Below are 24593 nucleotides of genomic sequence, written 5' to 3'. Positions count from 1 at the left end.
GTGCAATGGTGTGATCATAACTCACAGCAGCCTCGAACTCCTGGGCTCAAGCAATCCCCCTACCTCTGCCTCCTAAGTAGCTAGAGTTACAGGCACAAGCCACTGCACCCAGCTCCTTTTGTGGTTAAATTGAGCATTTCATATATTCCAGTATCTCCTTTTAGCATATCAGTTACACTTTTTTTTTTTTTTTTTAACTCTTTTTAGTGGTTGCCCTGGAGTTTTCAATACACATTTACGACTATTCCAAGTTCACTTGCAAATAACACTATACAGTACCTTATAATAACAGTATAATCCTAATCCCTGCCTTCTGCTCCTAATCACTGTTGTCATTCATTTACATGAGAATTCATAATTGAATACACTGTTGCTATGATTTTGAACAAACTTATTTGTTAGATTAAGAATAGGAAAAATGAGGTTTTTATTTTATTATCACATTTCTTCTCTAGTGCGCTTTCTTTCCTTATGTGCCTATGGATTTCTGTATCATTTTCCTTTGCTCTGAAGAACTTCTTTTAGCATTTCTTTAAGGGAAGTCATGGTACGGTTCCTGTGGAGATAGATTTCCACTCTGGTACATGTGATTCTCTTTATTTTGCTGTCTCTCCAATATGTGGGGCACTGGTTTGCCATGTGACCTCAGTTCTCTATGACAGATCTAAGAGGAGTTAATTTTTCATTTTGCTTTTTACATGTTGTTTGGATGAAGTGATGACTTCCAAACTCCTTATATACCAGAACAGAAACCAGAAGTTTTTGCTCAGATTTTAGTGCTTATTATTTTTAATCTGGATTTCTGGGGTTCACTCCTGTGAACTTAGTGTTGACCCACTGATTTGGGCAGAGGTTGTGCTTAAATACCTTCAGCCTATTAGTCGCCCATCCTGTCAATTGATCTGTATGTAGACGAAAATGCATTCCAAGCTCTCGCACATTTCAAGTCTTCTTTGGTTGTTACTCTTTATTAGGCTCCCAAGTATCCCCTGTAGATGTATATATAGTTTCGTGGGTATCCAGGGATGTGGGGAGAGCTCATTTAGCTCTTCTGTGGTCTCCCCATTAAAATTTCTGATGCCACTCACACCAACCAGGACAGCAACTTCAGGATAGTGTCAACATGCAAACTTTCCTCTTTTCATTTCCTCCAGTGTTTGCCCCCTTTATCTGATAAACCTGAGGGTTTTTATCCCTTTCATTCCTATATTAAGTCTGCCTCCAATGCCAGCAAAGCAGCCGGTTCTCCTGTGCAGCCCATGGCGATAACATTGCAGTTCTCATGGACCGACCTGGGGCAGTGGATGGAAGCAGCCCCAGGCAGGACGGCCACGGATTTTCTCTTTTCTCAAAGCTCCAGCAGTTTTTTCAAAAATAAATGCTTTGCAATTTGTTCTCTTTATCTGCTTCCAGCACTATCAAATAGTTGTTTATGCTCATTTTATTCAGTTTGTGTGACTGTATGTGTGGATATGATTTACAGACCTCTTCACAAAGTCAGTGTCTAGTGTCTGTTTACATTTTGATGAAATCTTACTTTGTAGTTTAATGTTTACCTAAATGTAACTATAAACAATAGTATTATTTTGTGTGTCCTAAAAATGCAACTGTTTTTCCTTAATACTTTTAAAAAATTAACCTTGATAGCTACAGGTATAGTCCGGTCCTTTTTTTTTTTTTAATTTTTTTGAGACATAGTCTCTTTCTGTCGCCCAGGCTGGAGTGCAGTGGTGAGATCTCAGCTCACTGCAAGCTCCGCCTCCCAGGTTCACGCCATTCTCTTGCCTCAGCCTCCCGAGTAGCTGAGACTACAGGCGCCCGCCACCACGCCCGGCTAATTTTTTTTTATTTTTGTATTTTTCAGTAGAGATGGGGGTTCCACCATGTTAGCCAGGATGGTCTCGATCTCCTGACCACGTGATCCGCCCGCCTCGGCCTCCCAAAGTGCTGGGATTACAGGTGTGAGCCACCGCGTCTGGCTTTTTTTTTTTTCTTGAGACCGAGACTGGCCCAGGCTGGAGTGGAATGGCGCAATCTCGGCTTACTGCAACTTCCGCCTTCTGGGCTCAAGCTAAGTCTCCTGTCTCAGCCTCCCGAGTAGCTGGGATTACAGGCGCACGCCACCAAGCCCGGCTAATTTTTGTATTTTTAGTAGAAACGGGGTTTCACCATGTTGGCCAGTGTGGTCTCAAACTCCTGATCTGAGGTGAAACACCTGCCTCGGCCTCCCAAAGTGCTGGGATTACAGGCGTGAGCCACTGCGCCCCGGCCCAAGTCCCAGTCCTTTTAACAACTACAAAATTCCATGTAGTGAATACACCAAATTTTCCTTTTACTTATCGATAAATATTTGGGTTATTTTTTACAGTTACAACTAGTGACACAGTGAACATCTTTATTCATGTTTGCTTTAAATTTTACTAGATATTATCAAATTAGTCTCCAAATTTAATATCAATTGACACTCACTCCTACTAGTTATGAATAAACATACCCATTTACCCATAATTTGCCAACTGCAAATTTATATTTTTATTTTTATTTTATTTATTTATTTTTTTTTTTTTTGAGACGGAGTCTCGCTTTGTCGCCCAGGCTGGAGTGCAGTGGCCGGATCTCAGCTCACTGCAAGCTCCGCCTCCCGGGTTTACCCCATTCTCCTGCCTCAGCCTCCCGAGTAGCTGGGACTACAGGCGCCCACCACCTCGCCTGGCTAGTTTTTTGTATTTTTAGTAGAGACGGGGTTTCACCATATTAGCCAGGATGGTCTCGATCTCCTGACCTCGTGATCCGCCCGTCTCGGCCTCCCAAAGTGCTGGGATTACAGGCTTGAGCCACCACGCCCGGCCTATATTTTTAAACTTTTAAAATTTTCACATAGGATGGGTGAAATTCTGATCTTGCATTTTTAAAGATACATACCATTTTAAGATGTGTGACATCCTGCCAAATTGCTCTCCAGAGTTTTTATCAAATCTCATCAATCCTGGTGTTATCATTTTTAAAAATTTTGACAGTTTGGTAGATAAAAACAGTAACTTTGCTTTTATTTTTTAATTACTAGTATGATTGAAACTTTTTCCACATGAATTTTGGCCTTATTTATTATTTTTAGAGACAGGGTCTTACTGCGTTGCCCAGGCTAGAATGCAGTGGCAGGCTTATAGTTCACTGCAGACTCGAACCCTTAACTCAAGCAATCCTCCCATTTCAACCTCCTGAGTAGCTAGGACCATAGGCACGTGCTACTACACCCAGCTTTTCTTTTCTTTTCTCTTTTGTAGAGATGGAGCCTCAAAATTCCTGGCTCCAAGTGATCTTCTCACCTTGGCCTCTGTATTTTTTATCCAGGCCTTGGTACTTTTTTAAAGCCTATTTTTTTCTATGTAAATATAAATTTTAGCTCTTACATTTAGGACAATGATCCATTATTAATGTTTATGTATGGCATGAGCAAGAGTCCAATTTTTTTTTTTTGGCATGTGGTATCCAGTTGTTCCAGTATTATTTGTTTTAAAGACTATCCTTTCCATATTGAATTACTTTTGCACATTTATCAAAAATTAATTGGCCATAATTATATGGGTCTATTTCTGTACTCCACTGTGTTCCAATGACTCTGATCTCTGTGTCTGTCCCTTCACCAATATACCACATTCTCTTGATTACTGCTTTATAGTAAATCTTAAAATCAGGTACTATGATTCCTCCAACTATATGCTTTTCCAAAACCATTTTAGCTATACTAATTTCTTTGCTTTTTCACACAAATTTTAGAGTCAGCTTGTCTATATTTACAAATGCTTCTGTTGGGATTTTATTTATAATTATGTTAAATCTGCAGATCAATCTTGGAAGACTGATATCTTTATTATATTGTCTTCCAATCCATACATAGTATATCTATTTATTTAGGTCATCTTTAATTTCTTTCATCAGTTTTGTAGTTTTCACACATAAATACTGTACATATTTTGATAGATTTATACCTAAATATTTCATTTGTAGGGATGGGGCTATTGTGATTTTTTTTTAAATTTTTGTTTCCAGTTGTTCATTGCTACTATATAGAAATACAATTAAGTTTTGTGCATTGACCTGGTATCCTGTGACCTTGCTAAACTTAAACATATTAGTTCTAGGATTTTTGTAGATTATTTGGCATTTTCTACAGAGACAATCATTTTGACTGCAAATAGGGACTATTTTATTTTTCTTGCCTTCTTGCATTTGCTGGACTTCTAGTACTATGCTGAATAGGAGCAGTGAGAGTGAACATCCTTGCCTTGTTCTTGATCTTGAGGGGTAAAGCACTCAGTCTTTCACCACTAAGCATGAAATTAACTATAGGGTTTTTTGTAAATGCCTTTTATCAGATTAAGGAAGTTCCTTTCATCATGAATAGATGTTGAATATTGTCACACGCTTTTTCTGCAACAACTGATAAAATCATGCTCTTTCCATGACTGGACTGTTAATATGGTAGAGGTACACTGACTGAAATTTGAATATTAAACCAGTGTGACATCCTCAAGAAAAAAACTTCACTGATCACAGTGGTCTGTGACCATACCACCCTAAACACACCAGATCTAATTTGATCATGGTATGTTATTTATATATTGCTATATATTTTGTTGCTTTTTTCATCTACACCCATGAAAGGTGTTGATCTATAGTTGTCTTGTTTTTTTCTTGTAATGTCTTTGCCCAGTTTTGATATCAGGGTAATGCTGGCCTCATAAAATTAGCAAGTGTTTTCTCCTCTTCTGTTTTCTGAGACAGATTATGTAGAATTGTGTGTTATTCCTTCTTTAGATGTTACATAGAATTCCCCAGTGAAATCATCTGGGCCTGGAGATGTCTTTCTTAAAAGATTAACTACAAATTTATTTAAAAGAAATAGTTACGGGTCCATCCAGGTTGTTCATCTTGACTACATTGTTTTTACTTTTATTTATGGCACTTTGTGACAGATAGAAACTTTAGACCTGTACTCCACTGTGTGCCAATGACTCTGATCTCTGTGTCTGTCCCTTCACCAATATACCACATTATCTTGATTATTGCTTTATGGTAAATCTTAAAATCAGGTACTATGATTCCTCCAACTGTATGCTTTTCCAAAACCATTTTAGCTATCCTAATTTCAAACTCTTCTTTTATGGTATGTCTTTGTGTGCTTTGAAAAGTTCTTTCCTCCAATTTTTAATTTTAGTATTTGTATTCCAGTACTATATTTTCTTCTCGTTAATTTACATTTTTAGTTTTGATGCATGAAATGTTAGTCCACCTGGAATTTAGTGAATGATATCATATAAAAATCTATATTTTTAAAGTTAAAAATTAGTATATAAGAAAAGGATGAGGTGGCCTTGAAATCTCTCAACTGTATAAACATAAACGTTTGTTTTTTCTCACTTTAAAAAAAAGCTAAAATTTGTACATATTCACAGACTAAATTTCTTATAACCACAAAGACTACTTTTAAAAAGCTCAAGTATATATGGAGAATATATACTGTGAATATAGAGGAGGAAATCTTAAAAGGAGAAAGATGATTAGCTGAAAACAAAGAATCAGGAAGTCTTCAATGGATATTTATGCTTAAAAAATAATTAAAAGAATACTTAAAAGAAAAAAATGTTTAATGACATGGGGAATACAAGCATTGAAAAATGTAGGATGCAAAGCTTTCTCTATAATTCTGTCCATCTCTCTAACTGGAAAATAACATACAGAAAAAGGTTACTTTTATAAGCAAAGAAAACAGACAGTTTTAAAATGATCAAATTACATTCTTCATGAAGCCTAAATTCCTCCTGACAGGCCACTGAATCCATCAGTGTCCATTAATCTGATCAAGCCAGCAGAGAATGATACATTGTCCTCCCTCACTGGTTCATTTGTGTCTCTCCCAAAGCCAATCACTTTCAGAAAGATGACCTTGCCAGACAAAGAACTATTGTTGAAGCATAAATTAATCAGTTGGCTTTCTCTGTAACTCCCAGTATCTAACTATTGAATATAGGTCAAGAAAATGCTGCTAACAAACGTTCTCTCTTGCAAACCAGAGGAAAAGAGTCAAGGAGACTGAAAGTGGAGGAGGAGATGGGGAACCAATGCTTTACCCATTTATCACTGGATTTCCTCATCAACCGATACTGCACAGCCACCTTCACAGTGTGTGTGATATCTACTAGTTAAGAAGATGAATCTTGCTGAGATTCAAAATAAATAAAGGATATAGAAATCAGATGATTTATTTGTTTCTGACATTCCAACAATGTGGAAATCAGATGATTTATTTGTTTCTGACATTCCAACACATGTGGAGTTATATTATCAGGTTTAAATTAATGTGTAATTGATTTTGTATGAGACTGCGACTCACCTAATCTTTCCATTACAGGAATAAATAGCTAATTAGAATTGTAGATAGACCATTTGCCAATGTGCTTCCCTCATGCGACTGGGAAATAACTTCAAGGCTACCTCTTTTACCTACCCCTGTGCTGGGCCTCTCCAGACATGGCATAAGCTTTGGCCAGTAACGCACTCGTTTCTGCAGTTTTGGGGCTGACTTCAGTGAACAAAGAAACACAGATAGAATGAGCCTGGAATAAAGAAAGTCATGACAAGGTAAGCACCCAAATGACAGTGTTCACTGTGGATTTAGATGAGAGGTGAGTTTGAGTCCCAGCTCTGCCACTTCCTAGCTATGAGTCTTGTGCAAGTAATGTCACCTTCATTCGTTGAAGGAATATATAATTCCCACTGTTTAGGGTTTGGGAAAGATTAAGTGAGATGGTATATGCAAAGCACAGGGCACAGTACTCATCACATTGTAAGTTCTCATAAATGTTAGCTAGTATAATTTTTATTAGATTTCATAGCAAACATAAAGTCATAACCTTAGCTCAGTCTCACTGGACTGAACTCCAGTCTCGAAGACAGTCTTATAAATGTAAATCAGGGATAACTGGAATAGTACTTGTTACAAAAACTTGTTGTAAATATTAAATAAATTAATGGTTAATATATGTAAAGTGGTTAGAACACCACCCAGCATATAGTAAGCACTAAAAAAGTGTTAGATTTTATATTATTTGTGCTAAAATGGAAGGAGTAACACTTGGAAAAGAGAAAGAGAAAAACATTGAGTCCACACCCACCAGCCACAAAAGAACCACCTGTGCTTAATATTTCACAGGCCAGATACTGCGAGTTGTTTCAAAGAGCTGAGGGATTATCAGAGAAGACTTTAGAGCCGAGACACAGAATAGAGTTGTTATGATTACAGGCTGTATGGTCAGATTTAGAGTTCAAATCCCTGCTTTACTATTTGTTAGCTATACAGTGTCAGCTGAGTTAGCTAAAACTCTTTGTGCTTCAGTTTTCTCATCCTTAAAATGAGATAAAATAATAATGGTACCTACTTCATAGAGCTACTGTACAGATTACACGAATCAATATATCCTCTAGGGCACTTAGAAAAAGCATTCTGTAAATTTTAACTCTTATCTTTTGGTGCTTTTGGGAAACACTGATATTTATTGTTTTATTCATTCCGAAAAAGCATTCCATAAATTTTAACTCTTATCTTTCGGTGCTTTTGGGAAACACTGATATTTATTGTTTTATTCATTCTGATCTGACTACTGCTTTAAGAAAGTCTTGAACACAAAACCAGACTGGCTTTTTCTGTAAGCAGTGGACTCCCTGCCTTCACAGCAGTGTTCTCTGACATCTCTCCACTGTGTGATGTTTCTAATCGTAGATTGTCAGATTGTGTGCAATGCCTTTTCTTCCGAATCTGTTTTCATGTATACTGTTAGAATGCATTGCACCTTTTCTATGATACAGGATATCCAGTATTTTGATCTGTTTGTCGCTGTGGGAGATGCTTGAAGCCATGGGCAGCATTCTCCTTTGGAGAGAGAAAAGGTGAATTTAGCAGCTTCGACTACATGATACATAAAAGTACCCTAAACTATTACCATATGATAGACTCAACATTCCTTCCTGTGTTTTGTTTTGTTTTCCCCTGGGCATTTGTCAAGTTAGTTACCTCCAAGTGAAACGCCCTTTTGTTAGTTTAACCTTAGGTTTGGAAATATAATCAGCTAGACTAGTTTAAAGTACAAATGACAGCATTACCCTAAAATATCATGATTTTTCTTTTAAAAAGGCCCTTTGTTTTTGCTGAAGATGTAAGTTCGGTTGTTCCCGTATCTTTTTTCCTTGTAGTAGACTCACACTTTGCTTCTTTTTCCCAGCACCAACAGAGATGAGAGTGGGTGCCTGGGAAGGGGAAGTGCTGTCTGCACAGCCAGTGACACAGCACATTCACCCACCTGAGTCAGTGTTCTCTGGCCTGGTCATTTAAGGTTTGATCAAGCGCTCTTAGGTGGATCTGGAGGCAAGTCAGGGTTAAAACAGAATCAATTCCAGCCCTTGTTCTTCTGAGAAGCCCATGCTTCCCCGGGCCTGAGAACCAGGCCTGGGGCCAAACAAGGCAACCCAGCCTGGGCTCTGGCCAACCCACTGACCTGCTGCAAGTACTGGATGGCCTGGTTGTGGTTCCTCCTTAGCTGCTCGATCTGAGCAGTTTCCTCATACAGGCTGATCAGATCTGACGTCCTGTCACCCTTGGCAGCAATAACATCGCCAATTGCCTTTTCAAAGTATGTCAGTGCTAGGTTCAATCTGTGGATGGCCAAGGAGGCTCTGCAAGAAAAGGGATGAAAGTAGAAAGTCACAGAGAGGCCACTTACTTTGCAGACACAAAAGGAACTGATTCCAAGAATTAGAGAATTTGGCCTTCGTAGCCCCATCATCTTGGTAGCTGGCTCAAAAATCCAGCCTTGCTGTAAATAAACTCCAATTATCCTGCATTTTATCCATCAGATTTCACTGACTACTCATTAAACTCATTACTATGTCGTGCTGTTGTCTAAGTTTTTAAAAAGGCAAATGGAAAAAATGGCTTCCAGGAATTCACAAGATGGGATAATTTACCCATAAACATAGACTTTCTAAAATCAAAATAAAATTTTATTACCTCTGGTTCTCTCTCTTTCAGGCCAAAGAAAGTTTTTGCTTTGTTTTGTTCCATTTAATTTGGCCAATTCCTCCTCAGTTAAAAATGAGAGAGGATAGAAAAAAAAATGTAAATATTCCCCAAAGAGAGTGATTAAATAAATTATAGCATATCATAAATAAAATACCTCAGAGACATTAAAAGTCATGTTTTCTTTTTAGACAGATATGGGGAGATGTTAAAATTGTGCTAGAAGAAAAAAATATATAAAACTGCACTTAAAATGTGATCCACATAGAGAGATAGTTATCGATATCCACATATATCTGTCCAAAATGTTCATAGCAGTTATGTCTGTGTGGTGGTATCACAGTTGGCTTATTTGTTCTTTATACCTGTCTGTATTTTCAAAATTTTCCACAACAAAGTTGGGAATATAATTTTTTTAAATGAGGATAAAACAGTATCTCATTGAGGTTTATTTTTCCAGAGACAGCAAGACAAAATGAGAGCATGGGTAGTTCAAAGCTGCTTCTGGTAGTTATTAGCTTTATCAAACTCTACAAGCCAACATTTCCTTCTAAATAAAACAATTGAGTTTATACTGCAAGTGTGTTGTGAAGAATAATATTCAGTGTAAAATCACCTAACACGTAGTGGATACACAATCAATATTCCTTCCTCCTCACTCCAATATTTGTATTCCTAAGTTGAATTAAAATATATGTGTAAGCCAGGTGTGGTGGTGTCTTGCCTGTGGCCTCAGCTATGGAGGAGCCTGAGCCCGGGAGTTCGAGGTTTCAGTGAGTTCTGATTGCACCCTGCACTCCAGCCTGAGTGACAGAGTGAAAAGCTATCTAAATGAAAATGATAGAAATACCTACCCTCATTGGCTGTCATGAGGACTAAGTGAAATAAATTATGTAAAGCACTTAGAACAGTGTCCAGTATGTAGTTATACTTAGTAGGCACTCTAACACTTAGAACAGGACATGCATAAAAAAGGTATTCAATAAATACTGGAGAATAGATGAACAAAATGAGCCCCAGAGTTTTTCTGAAAAAGGAATAAGGCTATCTTTCACATAAGGCAGAAAACTTTAGGCCCTATGTGACAGGAGTAGACATTCACCAGACTGTAATTTATTGCCCTATGGACTTAAGTCAATAGTTTGATTTAGTTCTGGACATTCCAACATCTCCCCATTTCCCATTTGACTTGTAGATTCATGGTTGTTTAGAGGAGGCAGACATGACGCATGTATTTCATTTACTTACCATTCAGTCATATACCCTACTGTGCCAAGTTCTTAGAGTTCTGGAAACAGATTGCTTTCAAGGATGTAAAGATATTTGAAAAATCTAGGGAACAGTAAACTCTTTATTCTTTTTCTTCTAACAATCTGATGGGCCCACATTCATTTCTAAATATTCTGATTCTCGGAGGATCCCTAACTCAACAGCAAGACAGTTAAATCTTGTTCTGTCTTAAAACAAATTCCATGAACTTTGTTTTCATATGGAACAGCACTTTCCTTAAAAATGCACATGCTGTGCATGGCTTTCACAGCTTCCAGTTAATTGTCTTCATTAAGTGTTTCTTCATCTAAAATGTCACATGTAATGACAAAAATAGGTGGCAATTCAGAAAAAAATATATTAGAGTGAGCGTGAGAGGCAAGTGTAAGGAAGACTAAGAGTTAGTGAGTTCAGATCACAGATCCAACATTTACAAGCTATGTTATCTTGGACAATTTGTTTAACCTCGGCTTCAGTCGCCTTGACTGCCCCCCTTTAATAAAATAATAGTCATACCAACTACCTCAATAGCTGTTGTGAGAATTACATGGGGCAGTACACAAAAGGCACAGTGTATGCGTTTGGTAAATATGAGCCTGTTTTATTATCATTTGAGTTTCTGGGGTTTTTTTGCTCTAAATATTTTTCTCCCTAATATCATGTAATTCTAGGCCTCATTCATAAAATCCTCAGCTTGTCCAAGCCCAGATCTTACCTGCCCAAAGCAAGTGTTAGGTCTTTCTCAGAGACTTGTAATTCACAAACGCCTCCTTCATATAATTCTTTCAGCTCCTTCATGTTTCTCTCTGCCTTCTGCAGGTTGAAATAGGCTTCTCTGCCAGTGAAACAGTCAAGGAAGATGCCAAGCACTCAAACTAACATCCACTGCACAGGGACAGCAGGTGATAAGGAAACAAAAGGGGCTTTTGGAAAAATGAAGTAATATTAAAAATGGTTACCTAACTATGTTCTTTATTTTCCATGTATTATGTTGTCAAGAAGGAAGAATTCTTTAGAAAAGGAACAGGGGCTTGGGTTTCCTGTGGTGGTTGCAGGAATCCAAGACTAGAGTAGGAAGGGTTTGCAGGAGTGAACAGAAACTGTAAATTACACTCGATTTCCTTGAGAGGCATCTACTGCGTGACAATAGTTATTCATTTTTCCCAAGCCTGTTCCTGTGAATGGTAAAAGAGACTAATTACTCTGAAAGGAACTTTCTGGGTCATTTAGAAAATCCAAGCAAAGCAGGTTTTGGGCCAGAGGCAAACAGCAGAAAAGCAAAAAAATCCCTTTAATTCCCAAACATGCTTCTATTTCCCACATTTTCAATAGCCCCCTGCTAAGGGTATAACAGAGGAAGGCCACATACCAGATTTTGCAAGTTGAACATTAGGACCAAAAAAGTAGAGAGGGGGATGTGTGGAGAGGAGAATGGGGACACATGGGCTCAAGGAGTGCTCATGATGATTTGTGAACATCAAATGCCCTTAACATCTTTCCAGTGGAGATGGTACAAAAGGCTGTCAAAATCTCCAGTTCTGAGGAAAGGCACATATAACAGTCCCCCTCTGGGGGTTTGCAGAACTACTTGTTTTGTCTATTTGGCTTGGCCTCCAGCCTCATGGGCAGTATCCGCAAGAGCATTTCAAAAAACTAAAATGATCGAGAATCAGTTAAATCAGTGGTTTTGGGCTGCAAATTACAATCTCTGGAGGGCTTTTAAAAATTTCAATGAACAGATGTACCTCAGAGCCTCTCAGTCAAAATCTCTGGGGTAGGAACAGAGAGCAGAAATTCTTAAAGCTCCCCAGGGGATTACAATGTGCAGCCTAGTTTGCCAAATTGTGCTTTAAATTATCGCCCATTCTCTCCATCCCTACACCACCACTACCACCACCCGCAACCTCATTGCTAATACTGATTTTCTTGGGTGCTCAATGAAGAGCGGAACAGACTCAGAAAACCTTCGACTGGCTAGGTGATATGTCATCTCTTCCATGGCTCAACTCAGAACCTATATGAATAGACACAGGAAGAGAATACACACCCTCCTAGATGGAGAAGAGAGGCTTGTGGAGGGCCTCGATGTTGGAACAGATCTACAAGGCCTTGGTTCCATTTCCCACCCTCCTGTATGAGATGACCCATCTGGCATGTGTGGCCTGTGGCCCCGAACACTAAACACAGCTGGGAAGGGAAGGATATCGGTTCTGCAAGAGCCAGGCCACCCCCAGAGTGTAGTACAGCATGACCAGAGCTTCCAGGATTTCCTCTTTCTCCTTATCTGAGGTCGTATTTGCCTTCCAGGTCAACAGTGTATTCTTGGCTGACACAGCATGTTTCTTGGCCTGAACTGGGAGGCCTGGGGGAGTTAGAGGGTGGGTAGCAAGAAGACAGACATTAAAAAGGCATGCTTCAGTCAAAAACATTCCTGGGAGGGGATAAGGTGGGCAGTGCAGTTGTCATATGGTTTATAGCATTGGTTCCTAAATCTGGCTGTGAATCAGAATTATTGGAAATGCTTGTAAAGAATACAGATTCCTGGGCCCCACCCAAGACCTACTGAGTGGGGAATCTCTAGAGAAGTGGGGTCCAGGGATCTCTAATTTTAATCTGCACCACAAGCGGTTCTTATTCAGCCCTCTCAACATTAGCCTTCAGACCTCAGTTTGGAACTCAAGATAGAGACAGGAATGAAAGGTGAGTATCCTATTTCTGGTTCTACCTGCCACTAATGCCATGTGACCTTTTCAACCCACAAAGCTTCTCCATCCTCCACTTGTTGAACAACAATAATAATTATAGAAGCTGCCCCTTATCAAACACATGGAGATAGTCCAGGAACAAAGTAGGTTATGCCATAGAATGCTGTGCATTGAGCATTCTGGAAAAGCCATTCTGTAAATACAAGGGCTTATGAATGCAATTACTTCCATCTGGGGATTTTTTTTTTTTCAATCTAAGATGAATCTGGTGATACTAACTGGTCACATAACACACATAAAAAGATTGCAATTGCTAAATGCAGTGAGGCCCCAAACTAAGAAGACAAAGGCAAGGCCAGACCCTAGCTAGACAGAACTGGTGGGGTTTTTCCCCTGGTTTTATCTTTTTTTTTTTTAATATTTAAAAATACAAAACTTGTGTCCAGGGCTGACTTTCCATAGACTGCAGGGAGGGAGCTGCTCTGCTACATACAAAACCCTAACCCAGAAGCAGGTCATCTAATGATTTAGCACCAGGTTCCTCTCAAATATGCATTGCATGAAGGGTGAAAGGGCAGCCCCAAATCTCATTTTTTCCCCTTGTGTTTTGCTGATGTTCCTGGGCATTTACACGAGCTGCTCTTTGTCCAGTCAACAGAGGTAGACTTGGGAAGACTGAAAACAACAGGTAGGGTTCACTTTCAGCCCTCTCTCTGCAGGTTCCTAGGGGCTGGTAAACATACTCACCCCTGCCAAGTAGGACACTGTGCCCCTAATCCTCACTTCACACCACCAGCCCCAGTCCTACTCAGCAAGCTGCCTTTGGCTCCTGAAGCCTAGTTTCACAGAATGGGTGCAAGTCAATAGCAATAAGGATAAATTTAAAAGTTTGTCTTTGATTCCTGTGCCCTCATGTGTTCTAAGTGCACCTCCTGAATTAGTTATAGCAATGAAAGGGAACACGGTCTTCCCTGGGAGAGGTGACCCAGGTCCCTTTTCCCTTTTGCAACCATTGTCTAAGCAGCAGTGTCAAAATGAAGTTCAATTCTTTGGTGACTTCTGACCAAAGCAAGAACCATAAAAAAGCATTTCAAATGCACCTTCCCAAATTCACAAGAAGATTATGTCTTCCCCTCTTTCCAAACAGCTGAGACAAAAGTACAATGCTTGATCCATGGCCCCCAAAAAGGATGATGAAGTTCAGATTGTGTAAGGACACTACAAAGGTCAGCAAACTGGCAAAGTAATCCAGGTTTATCAGAAGAAATATGGCATCTGGCTGGGTGTGGTGGCTCACACCTGTAATCTCAGCACTTTGGGAGGCCAAGGCGGGCGAATCACAAGGTCAGGAGATGGAGACTATCCTGGCCAACATGGTGAAACTCCGTCTCTACTAAAAATACAAAAATTAGCTGGGCGTTGTGGTGTGCACCTGTAGTCCCAGCTACTAGGGAGGCTGAGGCAGGGGAATCACTTGAATCCAGGAGGTGGAGGTTGCAGTGAGCCGAGATCACGCCACTGCACTCCAGCCTGGCACCACAGCGAGACTATTTCAGAAAAAAAAAAAAGGCATATACTGACAGGGTGCAGTGGGAAAAGGCTAATGGCACAACTATCCATGTGGGCATTGACCCCAGCAAGGCAGCTATCACTAGGCTAAAATTGGAAAAGAACAGAAAAAGATTCTTGAGCAGAAAGTCAAATCTCACCTAGTAGGAACGAAAAATAGTAGATAAGAGGAAGAAATATTTGAGATGATGCAGGGGGAAAGTATCCCTATATACACCTTTCATTAAAAACTGCAAAAATAAAAATAAATAAAAGTGACCCAGAGCCAAGAAGTCGCTGCAGAATACTCAGAAATACCTGTTCTATTGGTCTCAACTGAAGAGAAAAATGGACTCTGATGAAAGAGAGGGTTGTGCCCTAAGTTAAGAGTGGCCTTCAAATTGCACTGTGCATTATAAACACCCTATTAAAATGCAGATTCCTGTACTACACTTCCAGTAGTTACAGCTCACAAGTTCTGGGATAAGAACCAAGAATACACATTTAAAACAAGAACCATGTTTCAGATGGTAACCAAGGGTTCTCATCTATAAGAACTAATCTTGGTAATAATGCAAGGCTGTCTGAGGACCACACTTGGAGAAACACATAGTTAGTAAAATCTTTACAGAAGAAGTAGGACTCGTCTTGTTTTTCAAGAGTGGATAGGATTTTGACTGATACAAGGAGGGATTTCCCCTTGGATTAAATAGCTTGAGGCCTTGAAGATAGAATAAGCAAGCATGTGTATATATGTGTGCCGCACTGGGGGATGAGGTTGGGTGGATACAGGATTGTTAGGGAAGGTAGAAAGATGACTGAAAGGAAACTCTGAATTGAAAAACATATAAGTGGGCCGGGCGTGGTGGCTCATGCCTGTAATCCCAGCACTTTGGGAGGCCGAGGCGGGCGGATCACGAGGTCAGGAGATCGAGACCATCCTGGCTAACACGGTGAAACCCTGTCTTCACTAAAAAAAAAAAAAATTAGCTAGGTGTGGTGGCGGGCGCCTGTAGTCCCAGCTACTCCCCCGAGGCTGAGGCAGGAGAATGGCGTGAACCTGGGAGGCAGAGCTTACAGTGAACCGAGATCGAACTACTACATTCCAGCCTGGGCAATAGAGTGAGACTCCATCTCAAATGAAAAAAAGGAAAAAGAAAAAAAGAAAAACGTATAAGCTATGCATTGAATATGTAAAGCATCTTGGATGATGTCTTAATTTGTATGTGCTGCTATAACAGAATACCTGAGACCAGGTAATTTATAAAGAACAGAAATTTCTCACAGTTCTGGAGGCTGAAAAGTCTAAGATGAAGACACCAGCTTCTTGTGAGGGACCTCTTGCTGCGTTCACATATGATGAAAAGAGGAAGAAAAAAAGAACCAAACACCACAAAAAGCCTCTTTTATAAGGGCCTTAATCCCATTTATGAGGGAGAAGCCCTCATAGCCTAATCACCTCTGAAAGGCCCCACTTCTTGATGCTATCACAGTGGCAACACCTGAACTTTGGAGTGGACATGCTCGGACCTTAGCAGATGCCAAGATGAGGAGGGAGAATTAGATCTGTTACATAACAGGGAGTCTTCACAGGTCTGGAGGAAGAAGATAGCGTCACTAGTTAGCTCACAGAAAACTCTGCTTCAGATACTGGAAGCCAAGATTGCTACTTTAGACCAAGAAAATAAAGTAGAAAACTGAGAAAGTGTTTTGATCACACAGGTCATTTTCCACAAGTAGGTGGGCCATTGGGAATGTGTCATTAAGGACTGTAAAAACCAAACTCAAGACAGTTCCCTGGGTCCTTAGGAAGAAGAAAGGTGAAACTGGAGGAGCTACTAAAAACCACCCCAAATCAGCAGACACTCCTTCTGGGCTTGTGAATGTCAAATAAAACAACTACCACTCAAGAAAGTTGTTCTGAGGCAGTTCCTGAGGCTTTGCAAGCCTGCGCCCTCCCTGCAAAGTATCCCATGCTGGTTGTGCAATTCCCAGGAGGAATACTTTCCCTCTCTGCTCAGCAGCGAATTAATCATACAGTTCCTTGCTTTCACACGACTAGGCCCCACATTGTGAGCCTTCTGATGGAAAAGCTGAGCCACATGGGGCTTAAGCAAACTGAACGAGGATCTTGATTTAAAACAATTTATTATATTTTAAGCCCTAAAGGAGAAAAACTTCTTTCACCTTCCCAGAATCCACTCTGATCTCCAAAGTGGAATGCATGAACTCTATGGGTATGCAATATGCCATAAGAGTGTGAGGAGGAAATCAAAATTTCTCTATTTTTTTTATCTGAAGCCTTTTCCTATTTTTATTACTATTTATAATATTACATAACACATCAATACTGTTGTACACAATTTATTTAAAATACACATATAAAAAGTAATTCATTTGTTTGCTTAAGTTTCTTTTAGTGATAAGGGAGCTGTCTCTTGAGTTTGGAGACCCCTGCTCTAGACAAATGTTTTCCAACCTTTTCAAGTATGAAAGAGCTCTTTTTATATTTAAAAAAAACCCACATGGCTTCCTCCACTTGTGATAATTATTTTCACAGCCCATGAGACTTGAAAAAAAATCATATTGACAAAAGTACTATGAATTCAGTATCAGTAACACTTTGAAATGAATTTACGTTTATTAAGTCTAAGTACATCCTCTTTCATGTAAAAAGAACACTGTGTATAAGATTATTGTGTATATCCATGAAGGATGCTTCACAGACCAAGTCACTTCTCTGTATCTGCCGTCCCAAGCCAAGGATAACACCCTCCTACCTGCACTGACAGTGCAGCAGTTTTCAAGGTTCAAGGCAGAGGGGCAGCAAGGCCTGCTTCTGGAGCCCAAGATCCAGAAATTACAAGGAAATATTGATGAGATGGCAAAATGAGTCCAAAGATTGTCCAACAAACATATCAATCATTTTGCTTTAGTCTGGGTTGAGATTCTATCACTGATGTCTGCTACACTGACTCAGGCCAGAGAAAATCTCCTCAGAGCTACCCAATCTTTGGAGGTTGTTATTGTCACCAGAGAGCAGTCACCTTTGATCATCATCTATATTAAAGCAGTTACTGTGGCATGGTGATTAAAAGAGCAGGGTCTAGAGTCACACTCTCCAGGTACAAATTCTGGTTTAGTCATTATGACTTGAACATCCTTATGACTTGAAAAAGTTACTTAATCTATCTGTGCCTGTTTATTCACCTACAAAATGGTACTGAAAATATATCTTGTAGAGTTGTTGCAAGGATTAATTTAATACAAAAAAGGATTAAATAGTGCCTAAATGAAGTGAGTTTGAAGAAATATTAGCCATTATTATTATTATTACCAACGTCCATCTTCTCTCATTGAGTAATTTACTACACTTGTACTTATTTTGAACATTTTTCATAGTGCTGTTTACAGAATCTTTGTAAAAGGCTTGCATTCTCAAATGCAGACTCACTTCAGGTAGGTATCAGGCTTCTTGTGGGTCAGATTACCTGGCTTTTATCATTCTCTGTTGTTTCTGTACCAGTTTTTGTGTCTTTATTTTAACCAACTAGACAAAGAAGGCAGAGCTCATGACTTAGGCTTCTTTTGCTGGATCTTGCAACATTTGTAACATAGCCCCAATACCTGGAAGATTCCCAGTAATAATAGACTGACTAAATTACTGTTTCATTAATAAGCAGAATTTCAGAAAACTGCTTGTCCACGTTACCATATTTTCCTTCCTGAACACTTGGAAACAGTGCACCACTAGTTACCAAACTACCCTGGTGATCTCCGCCTGCCCTTTCTCTGCTGCTGGATCAATAGGCTTATTAGGATCATCATCAGGGCAGTGGGCCATAGAGGTCCACTTCTAGTGTCACTTGTTCTGTTTAACAAGCCAACCAACTTTTATACACTCTGCTTGCAAAAGCCTCACATTCTCCTGTGAATCCCATTCCATCAATTACTCCATTAAAAAAATCTTTAAACCCTCTCTTCTAACTGGCTCCTTCCTCTTTGCTAAAATCTTCCTGCATCTCCTTCTCTTGTAAAATCATCTTCACTAGCCTACCGGTCCCTATTGCTTCCCTTCCTCCCTGGGATCTGGCTTCTCCTCCAACCATTATGGGGAAATTATTCTTCTGAGGTCCCCTCAAAAACATCCTAATAAATGAATCTAACTGCAGTTTTTCAGTCTGCATTTCACTGCAGCATCAGACACCCTTAACTGCACCAACCTGCTTCTCCTTTATAAACTTTCTGTAATTGATTCTTTGCTAACTCTTTATCAAGGTCCTTTGTTCTCTACCATTAATGTGTCCATTTTCCAAGTTTTTCTGTTTCTTCCACTTCTCTCTTTCCTTCTTGCAAGTTTTATCAACTCCTATTACTTCAACCTTAGCTTCCGTGCTTATAATTTACCATTTCCCCTCTTTAGTTCTGGTCTCAAATATTCCTCCATGCTTATGCCTTTCCTTCTCTCCTCCCAAGTTCTGGTCCCAAATTTCCAGCACAAGTGAAAATGTATTACAGGTTGAGTATCCCTTATCCAAAATGCTTGGGACCTGAAGTGTTCCAGATTTCAGATTTTTTTTTCTGGATGGGGGGCATTTTTGGATTATTTGCAGATAACCAATCGAACATCTCTAAAATCTGAAAATAATCTGAAATCCAAAATGTTCCAATGAGCATTTCCTTTAAGTGACACATCAGCACTCAAAAAGTTTTAGATTTTGGAACATTTTGGATTTCAGATGTTCAGATTAGCAATTCTCAACTTGTGGATTCTCTATCACAATTTCAAAATCTATACATAAAAAAACTGGACTCAGCATTCCTCTCCCAGTCTACTTCCTTTCTGACCTACTTCTCTCTGAAAATGGCAATTTCAGGGGCCCAAAACATCACGGTCATCTTTGGGCCTCACTGTCACTCAACCCCAAATCGAACACCAAGTCCTGCCAACTCCTCCTTAATGGTCTCTGTCTTTTAATAATCATTTTTGAACAGGTAACACATTTCTATAGTTGAAAAGTTAAAAATTATATGAAAAAGTAAACACTGAGAGGTCTCACTTCCAATCCTGTTCCCTTTGTCCCCAACTACCATCTAAGTAACATTTTTTGTTTCATTCTTGTGTACTGTTCGGTGTTTTTTATGTAAAAATAAGCCTACATTCTCATTTCTTACTCCCTCTTTCTTACACAAAAAGAGGCGTATTATAAACACTACACTGCATTGTGCATTCTCTTTTCCCTAAAGAGATCTTTCCCTAGAAGGATATGGAGATTCCTCATGTTCTTTTTTAAAATTCCATATTTCCCTTTGTGTGTATATACTAGTTTCCTGTTGATGGATACTTGCTTGTTTCCAATCTTTTACTATCATGAACGATGCTGCAAAGAATAATCTTGTCCATGTTATCAGTGTGTATTTAGGAAAGATTCCCAGAAGCGGGTTTCTGGTTTAAAAATAAATGTATCTGTCTTTCGTAGACTCTTGAATCCTTACCTTCTCACCCATTCTCTCTGGCAGCCTAGTTTTAGACTCAGATGACTGAGATGGCCTCCATTCCATCACTGCTGGATTAACCTTGCCAAAAGTACACTTTGACATTTTTATCATCCTGCTGGAAAATCTCCACTAGTGCTCTTTGCCTATCAAATAAATTACAAATTCCTTAGCCTGTATTTAGAACCACACCATGGCCTGTCCAATGTACCCTTCTCCTTTCCAGGTTCATCTTACCAGTCCTAACCTTGGCCAGGCAAGGCTGCTTACTGTCGTCTCCACAGACGTGGCACTTTCCTTCCTAATGCCTTGGCCCACACCATCCTTTTCAACAGAAATGCCCACCCCTTCTTCCACCTACCCAAACCCTACTCCTTTTTTACAACCCTTGAATCCACCTCCCCCTTGAATCTATCAACTCAGCCAGAAATGATTTCACCCCACCTTCCTGAAACCCATTATTTAAATCAATTACATGGCATTTACCTTATAATGCCTTCCCTCATAGTTATGTCCCTAGGTAGTTCACCTTCCACACTAAGTTGTAAAACCTTTGAGGGCTTCTTTACATTACATTTCCCACAGTGTTCTTCATGGCATTTCACATATACAGGTTTCTCACTAAGTACTCACTGAATGACTGTTTATTGAGAGAAGTCAGCCTTTTGGCTGCTGGAAAAGGCCCAGAGTGAAATGAGCAAAGCAGGGCTGATGACTATAAAACATGCATGGGTGCAGTGAGGCATGAACGCACACAGACACACACATCCACCTACACAGGAGGCCAGCTTATATATTCTGTCCATTTTAAAGCAGTTAGAGGATGAATGACAACCACACCGCGTGGAGCTGAGCAAGCACTTCATCTCTCTTGAAGATCTGCCATTTTTCAAAGCCTTACTTACTCCATGGACCAGACACTAAAAAGACACTAAAAAAAAGCTGAAGTGAAGAAACTGAAATAAAAGCTTAAGTGAACAAACCAAAATATGACTGAAATAAGAGGCACTAGGCTATTCTCAAAGAAAGCTTACAGTCACAACCTATTCTAAAAAAAAAAAAAATCTAGGCTGGTATCAGAAAATCTGGGTTCAAGTCTAGGCTCCATTACACCACATGGACATTTCATCTGACCAGCAAGCTGCTTTTCCCATCTAGGAGAAACAAACAAAAAAGTCTCTTGTACAGGAAAACTTGTATCTCCTCCAACTTATTGCCCCAACGTAGTTCTCTATTCATGCAGCAGGAAAAACTGTCAGTTAGGGAGGAAAGGTTTTATCACCATCTTTTGTGGTATAACCTGTTCACTTATCTTGACTTAACTTGGAATCTAATTGGAAAAGTAAAACTCAAAGGCAGTTTGTGGCTCATTATGGAAGGGGTTGATTTCAGAAGATCTAGGCCAACCTCCTGCTAGACCTACCCTAGTCATCTTCAAGGCAAGACAGAGAGGGCAGCATCTGGCCTTGCCTAGTTTCAGAGAAATCTCCCTCTCAAATGCCTTCCTCTTCAGTTCAAGTTCATCACCTCAAGTTTGAATTCCAGTGAAAGACTCTTAGCTAGTCTCTGTGAATCTGGGCTCTCCCAGGGCCCAAGGAGTGTACTTGTCTCTACCAAACCAAGTTGCAATGACCTCCCAAATGCCAAATCCATGGGTCTCTCCTCAGCCTTTACCTTATTTGACCTTCCTCTACCATCTGAACTGTTGAAACCACCGTTGCACTTCTTTTCAAAACCCTCTCTCCTCTCTTGGCTTCCATGATACGGCTCATCCTGAGTCTTCTATTTTCTTTGCTGGCCCCCCTTTATCCTACCCGTTCCCAAAGCTCTTGCTCTCCAGTCTTCAGTCCTCTATTCTCTTCCCCTCTCTTTCTACACACTACTCCTTTTTTTTTTTTTTTTGAGACAGAGTCTTGCTCTGTCACCCAGGCTGGAGTGCAGTGGCATGATCTCGGCTCACTGCCACCTCCACCTCCTGGTTCAAGCAATTCTCCTGCCTCAGCCTCCTGAGTAGCTAAGACAGCAGGCATGCACCACTACACTTGGCTAATTTTTGTATTTTGCAGAGATGGGGTTTCACCATGTTGACCAAGCTGGTCTCAAACTCCTGACCTCAAGTGATCCACTCACCTCAGCCTCCCAAAGTACTGGGATTACACATATGAGCCACCACACCCAACCACTACACACTACTTCTGATCAAGCTCCTCCACTCCTATGGCCTCAGCTTGCTCCTGTGTGCTCATCTCTCCCAAACTAACATCTTTCCTGAGCTCTAGACCTGCTTTCAGTTGCCTACTGAACATTTCAATACAGATGTGATTCAGCCTGTCAGAAACCAAACTCAGTAGCTTCTTCCCCCTTCCTCCATGATGTGGTTTAGCGGTGTCCTTACCCAAATCTCATCATGAATTGTAGCTCTCATAATCCCCATGTGTCATGGGAGGGACCCAGTGGGAGGTAATTCATTCATAGGGGCAGGGCTTTCCCATGCTGTTCTTGTGATAGTGAATAAATCTCACCAGATCTGATGGTTTTATAAATGGCAGTTCCTCTGCATGACCTCTTGCCAGCTGCCATGTTAGATGTGCCTTTGCTCCTCCTTGGCCTTCCATCATGATTGTGAGGCCTCATAAGCCACGTGCAACTGTGAATCTGTAAACCTCTTTTTCTTTATAAATTACCCAGCCTTGGGTATGTTTTATCAGCAGCATGAAAACAGACTAATACACCCCCCCACTTGGTCTTTCCCTTTCATTCTCGATTTCAGCTAATTGTCCAGGTCATGCCTGCTTCAACTTCAATTCTTCCTTGTCCTTCCCACTCCATACTGAATGGGGCACTAAATGTCACCAATTCTGCATTTTAGGTTATCTTTTCTGCATTCCAACTGCCATAGCCAATGCCCTCATCGACTCTCATCTGGGCAGGATAACGGCCTAACTGGTTTTCGCCTCTTCTTTCTCTACCAGTCCAACCCATACTGGAGTCTCTCATTTTATAACACAAGCTTGATTATTACCACCTCACTTCAAACCTTTTAATAACTCTCCAAACTCCCTGATATCTGGGCTCAAATTACCTTTTCAGTCCCATTTCCAAGCGTGAGCTATCTGTCCAAAGGTGTCTTCTATCCTACCTTAATCCCCTGGATCTACATAGAAGCTACAATATTCTGTGTAAGGAGTTTTGTACAGAATGCCATCCTCTCACTTCCTAAGCCTTAGATCAACATGTATAAACGACCAACTTTGTACTCTCTACTTCTCCCCTCAAAATCTACTCAGGGGCCAGGTGCCATGACTCACACCTATAATCCCAGTACTTTGGGAGGCTGAGGTGGGAGGATCGCTTGAGGCCAGGAGTTTGAGATCAGCCTGGGCGACATAGAAAGACCTTATCTCTACAAAAATAAAAATATAAAAAATAAAAAAGTCTACTTGATAAAACTATTCTCATTCTTCAAAGACAGGACAATATCACTTTCTCTCTGCAGCCTTCCCTGACTTTCCTCAATGGCAAAACCACTGAACTGCCTCATTTGCACTCTCCAGAATTTTGTTCCTGCCTCAGAATGGTACCTATCCTAAGACCCCTGTATGTTCCTAGAGCATAGGGACCAGCAATATTCATTTATGTATCCCCAGCACTGAGTGCAAGTACCACCAGGCTTATAACAATAACTCCATAAATACTGAAGTAGTAAATCCCTAAATTTGACTCTTATCATGAAGACAGTAAGTTTCTGAGAAAATCAGTATGATGGGAATAGAGAGATTCCAAGTAAGGAAGCATGGAACCCCACTAGGGGAAGATTCTTCCTAGTGACTCTCAAATCTCCTAGAGGTGGCTGCCTGCTCTGCCAGTACATAAAGACATTCTCCTCTCCCTAGCCATGGCACCTTATTTCAGAACACAACACATGTGCTCTTAAAGCATAAAAGGGCCTCACTGTGCCCCCACTGTGACCCACAGCATCACTGTCCTAATGCTGTGATCTCAGCTACTCGCGATCTTGCCACATCAATAAATGAATCTAAAGTTGCATTAAAAACAAATGGGTGTAAAAGCGCCTATAGAGCCCTAAGAAGGAGAATATATTCTGAGATCAATAACTGAGAAGTGAACTGAATTTTAATTTTTTCAGAAGCTTTGCTTTCTGATATCTAGCCTCATTATGGCCTAAGTATATTGCTTCCCTTTTCCTGTAGCCTTCAAATCACTTAAGCCCATAAAGCATTTAATTTGTATTACAAGTTAGGTCCCACTTCAGACTAAGGTCCCAGAGGTACTTGAACAATCCTTAGGCCAGCGGCTCACTTCTTAAGCAGTAATATGCCATCCATATTGTGTACAAGGGACTGTTCTAGATCCAATGAGACCAGTTCCTGCCCTGAGAGAGCTTCTGTGTCAGAGGCAGAAGCATTTAAAGCATACATGAGCACAGTACAATGAGTTCCATGGTAGAAATGTATTCTGACATGGCTGGGCAAGGAACAGAG

General features: G+C 40.2%; 1 protein-coding gene across 3 annotated transcripts in view; it reads right to left on the bottom strand.

Annotated features, from left to right (window-relative positions):
- TTC23L (tetratricopeptide repeat domain 23 like) overlaps positions 1 to 24593 on the bottom strand; it is a 51212-nt gene that overhangs the window by 13154 nt on the left and 13465 nt on the right. The window contains exons 5-8 of one of the 3 annotated variants that reach the window (XM_028849371.2): positions 12548 to 12704; positions 11058 to 11183; positions 8553 to 8730; positions 6509 to 6617 (exon numbers count right to left, since the gene is read on the bottom strand). In XM_028849371.2, coding sequence (XP_028705204.2) covers positions 6509 to 6617; positions 8553 to 8730; positions 11058 to 11183; positions 12548 to 12704 — 570 coding nt within the window. Of the gene's footprint in view, positions 1 to 5630; positions 7931 to 8552; positions 8731 to 11057; positions 11184 to 12547; positions 12705 to 24593 lie in introns of those variants that run through there. The other 2 variants (XM_078004653.1, XM_028849373.2) reach the window with 2 other exon arrangements.

This window comes from Macaca mulatta, chromosome 6 (assembly GCF_049350105.2).
Source record: "Macaca mulatta isolate MMU2019108-1 chromosome 6, T2T-MMU8v2.0, whole genome shotgun sequence".
In the NCBI taxonomy this organism is placed as follows: domain Eukaryota; kingdom Metazoa; phylum Chordata; class Mammalia; order Primates; family Cercopithecidae; genus Macaca; species Macaca mulatta.
Note: the sequence above shows the minus strand (reverse complement) of the source record. Positions and strands in the feature narration are given on the sequence as shown.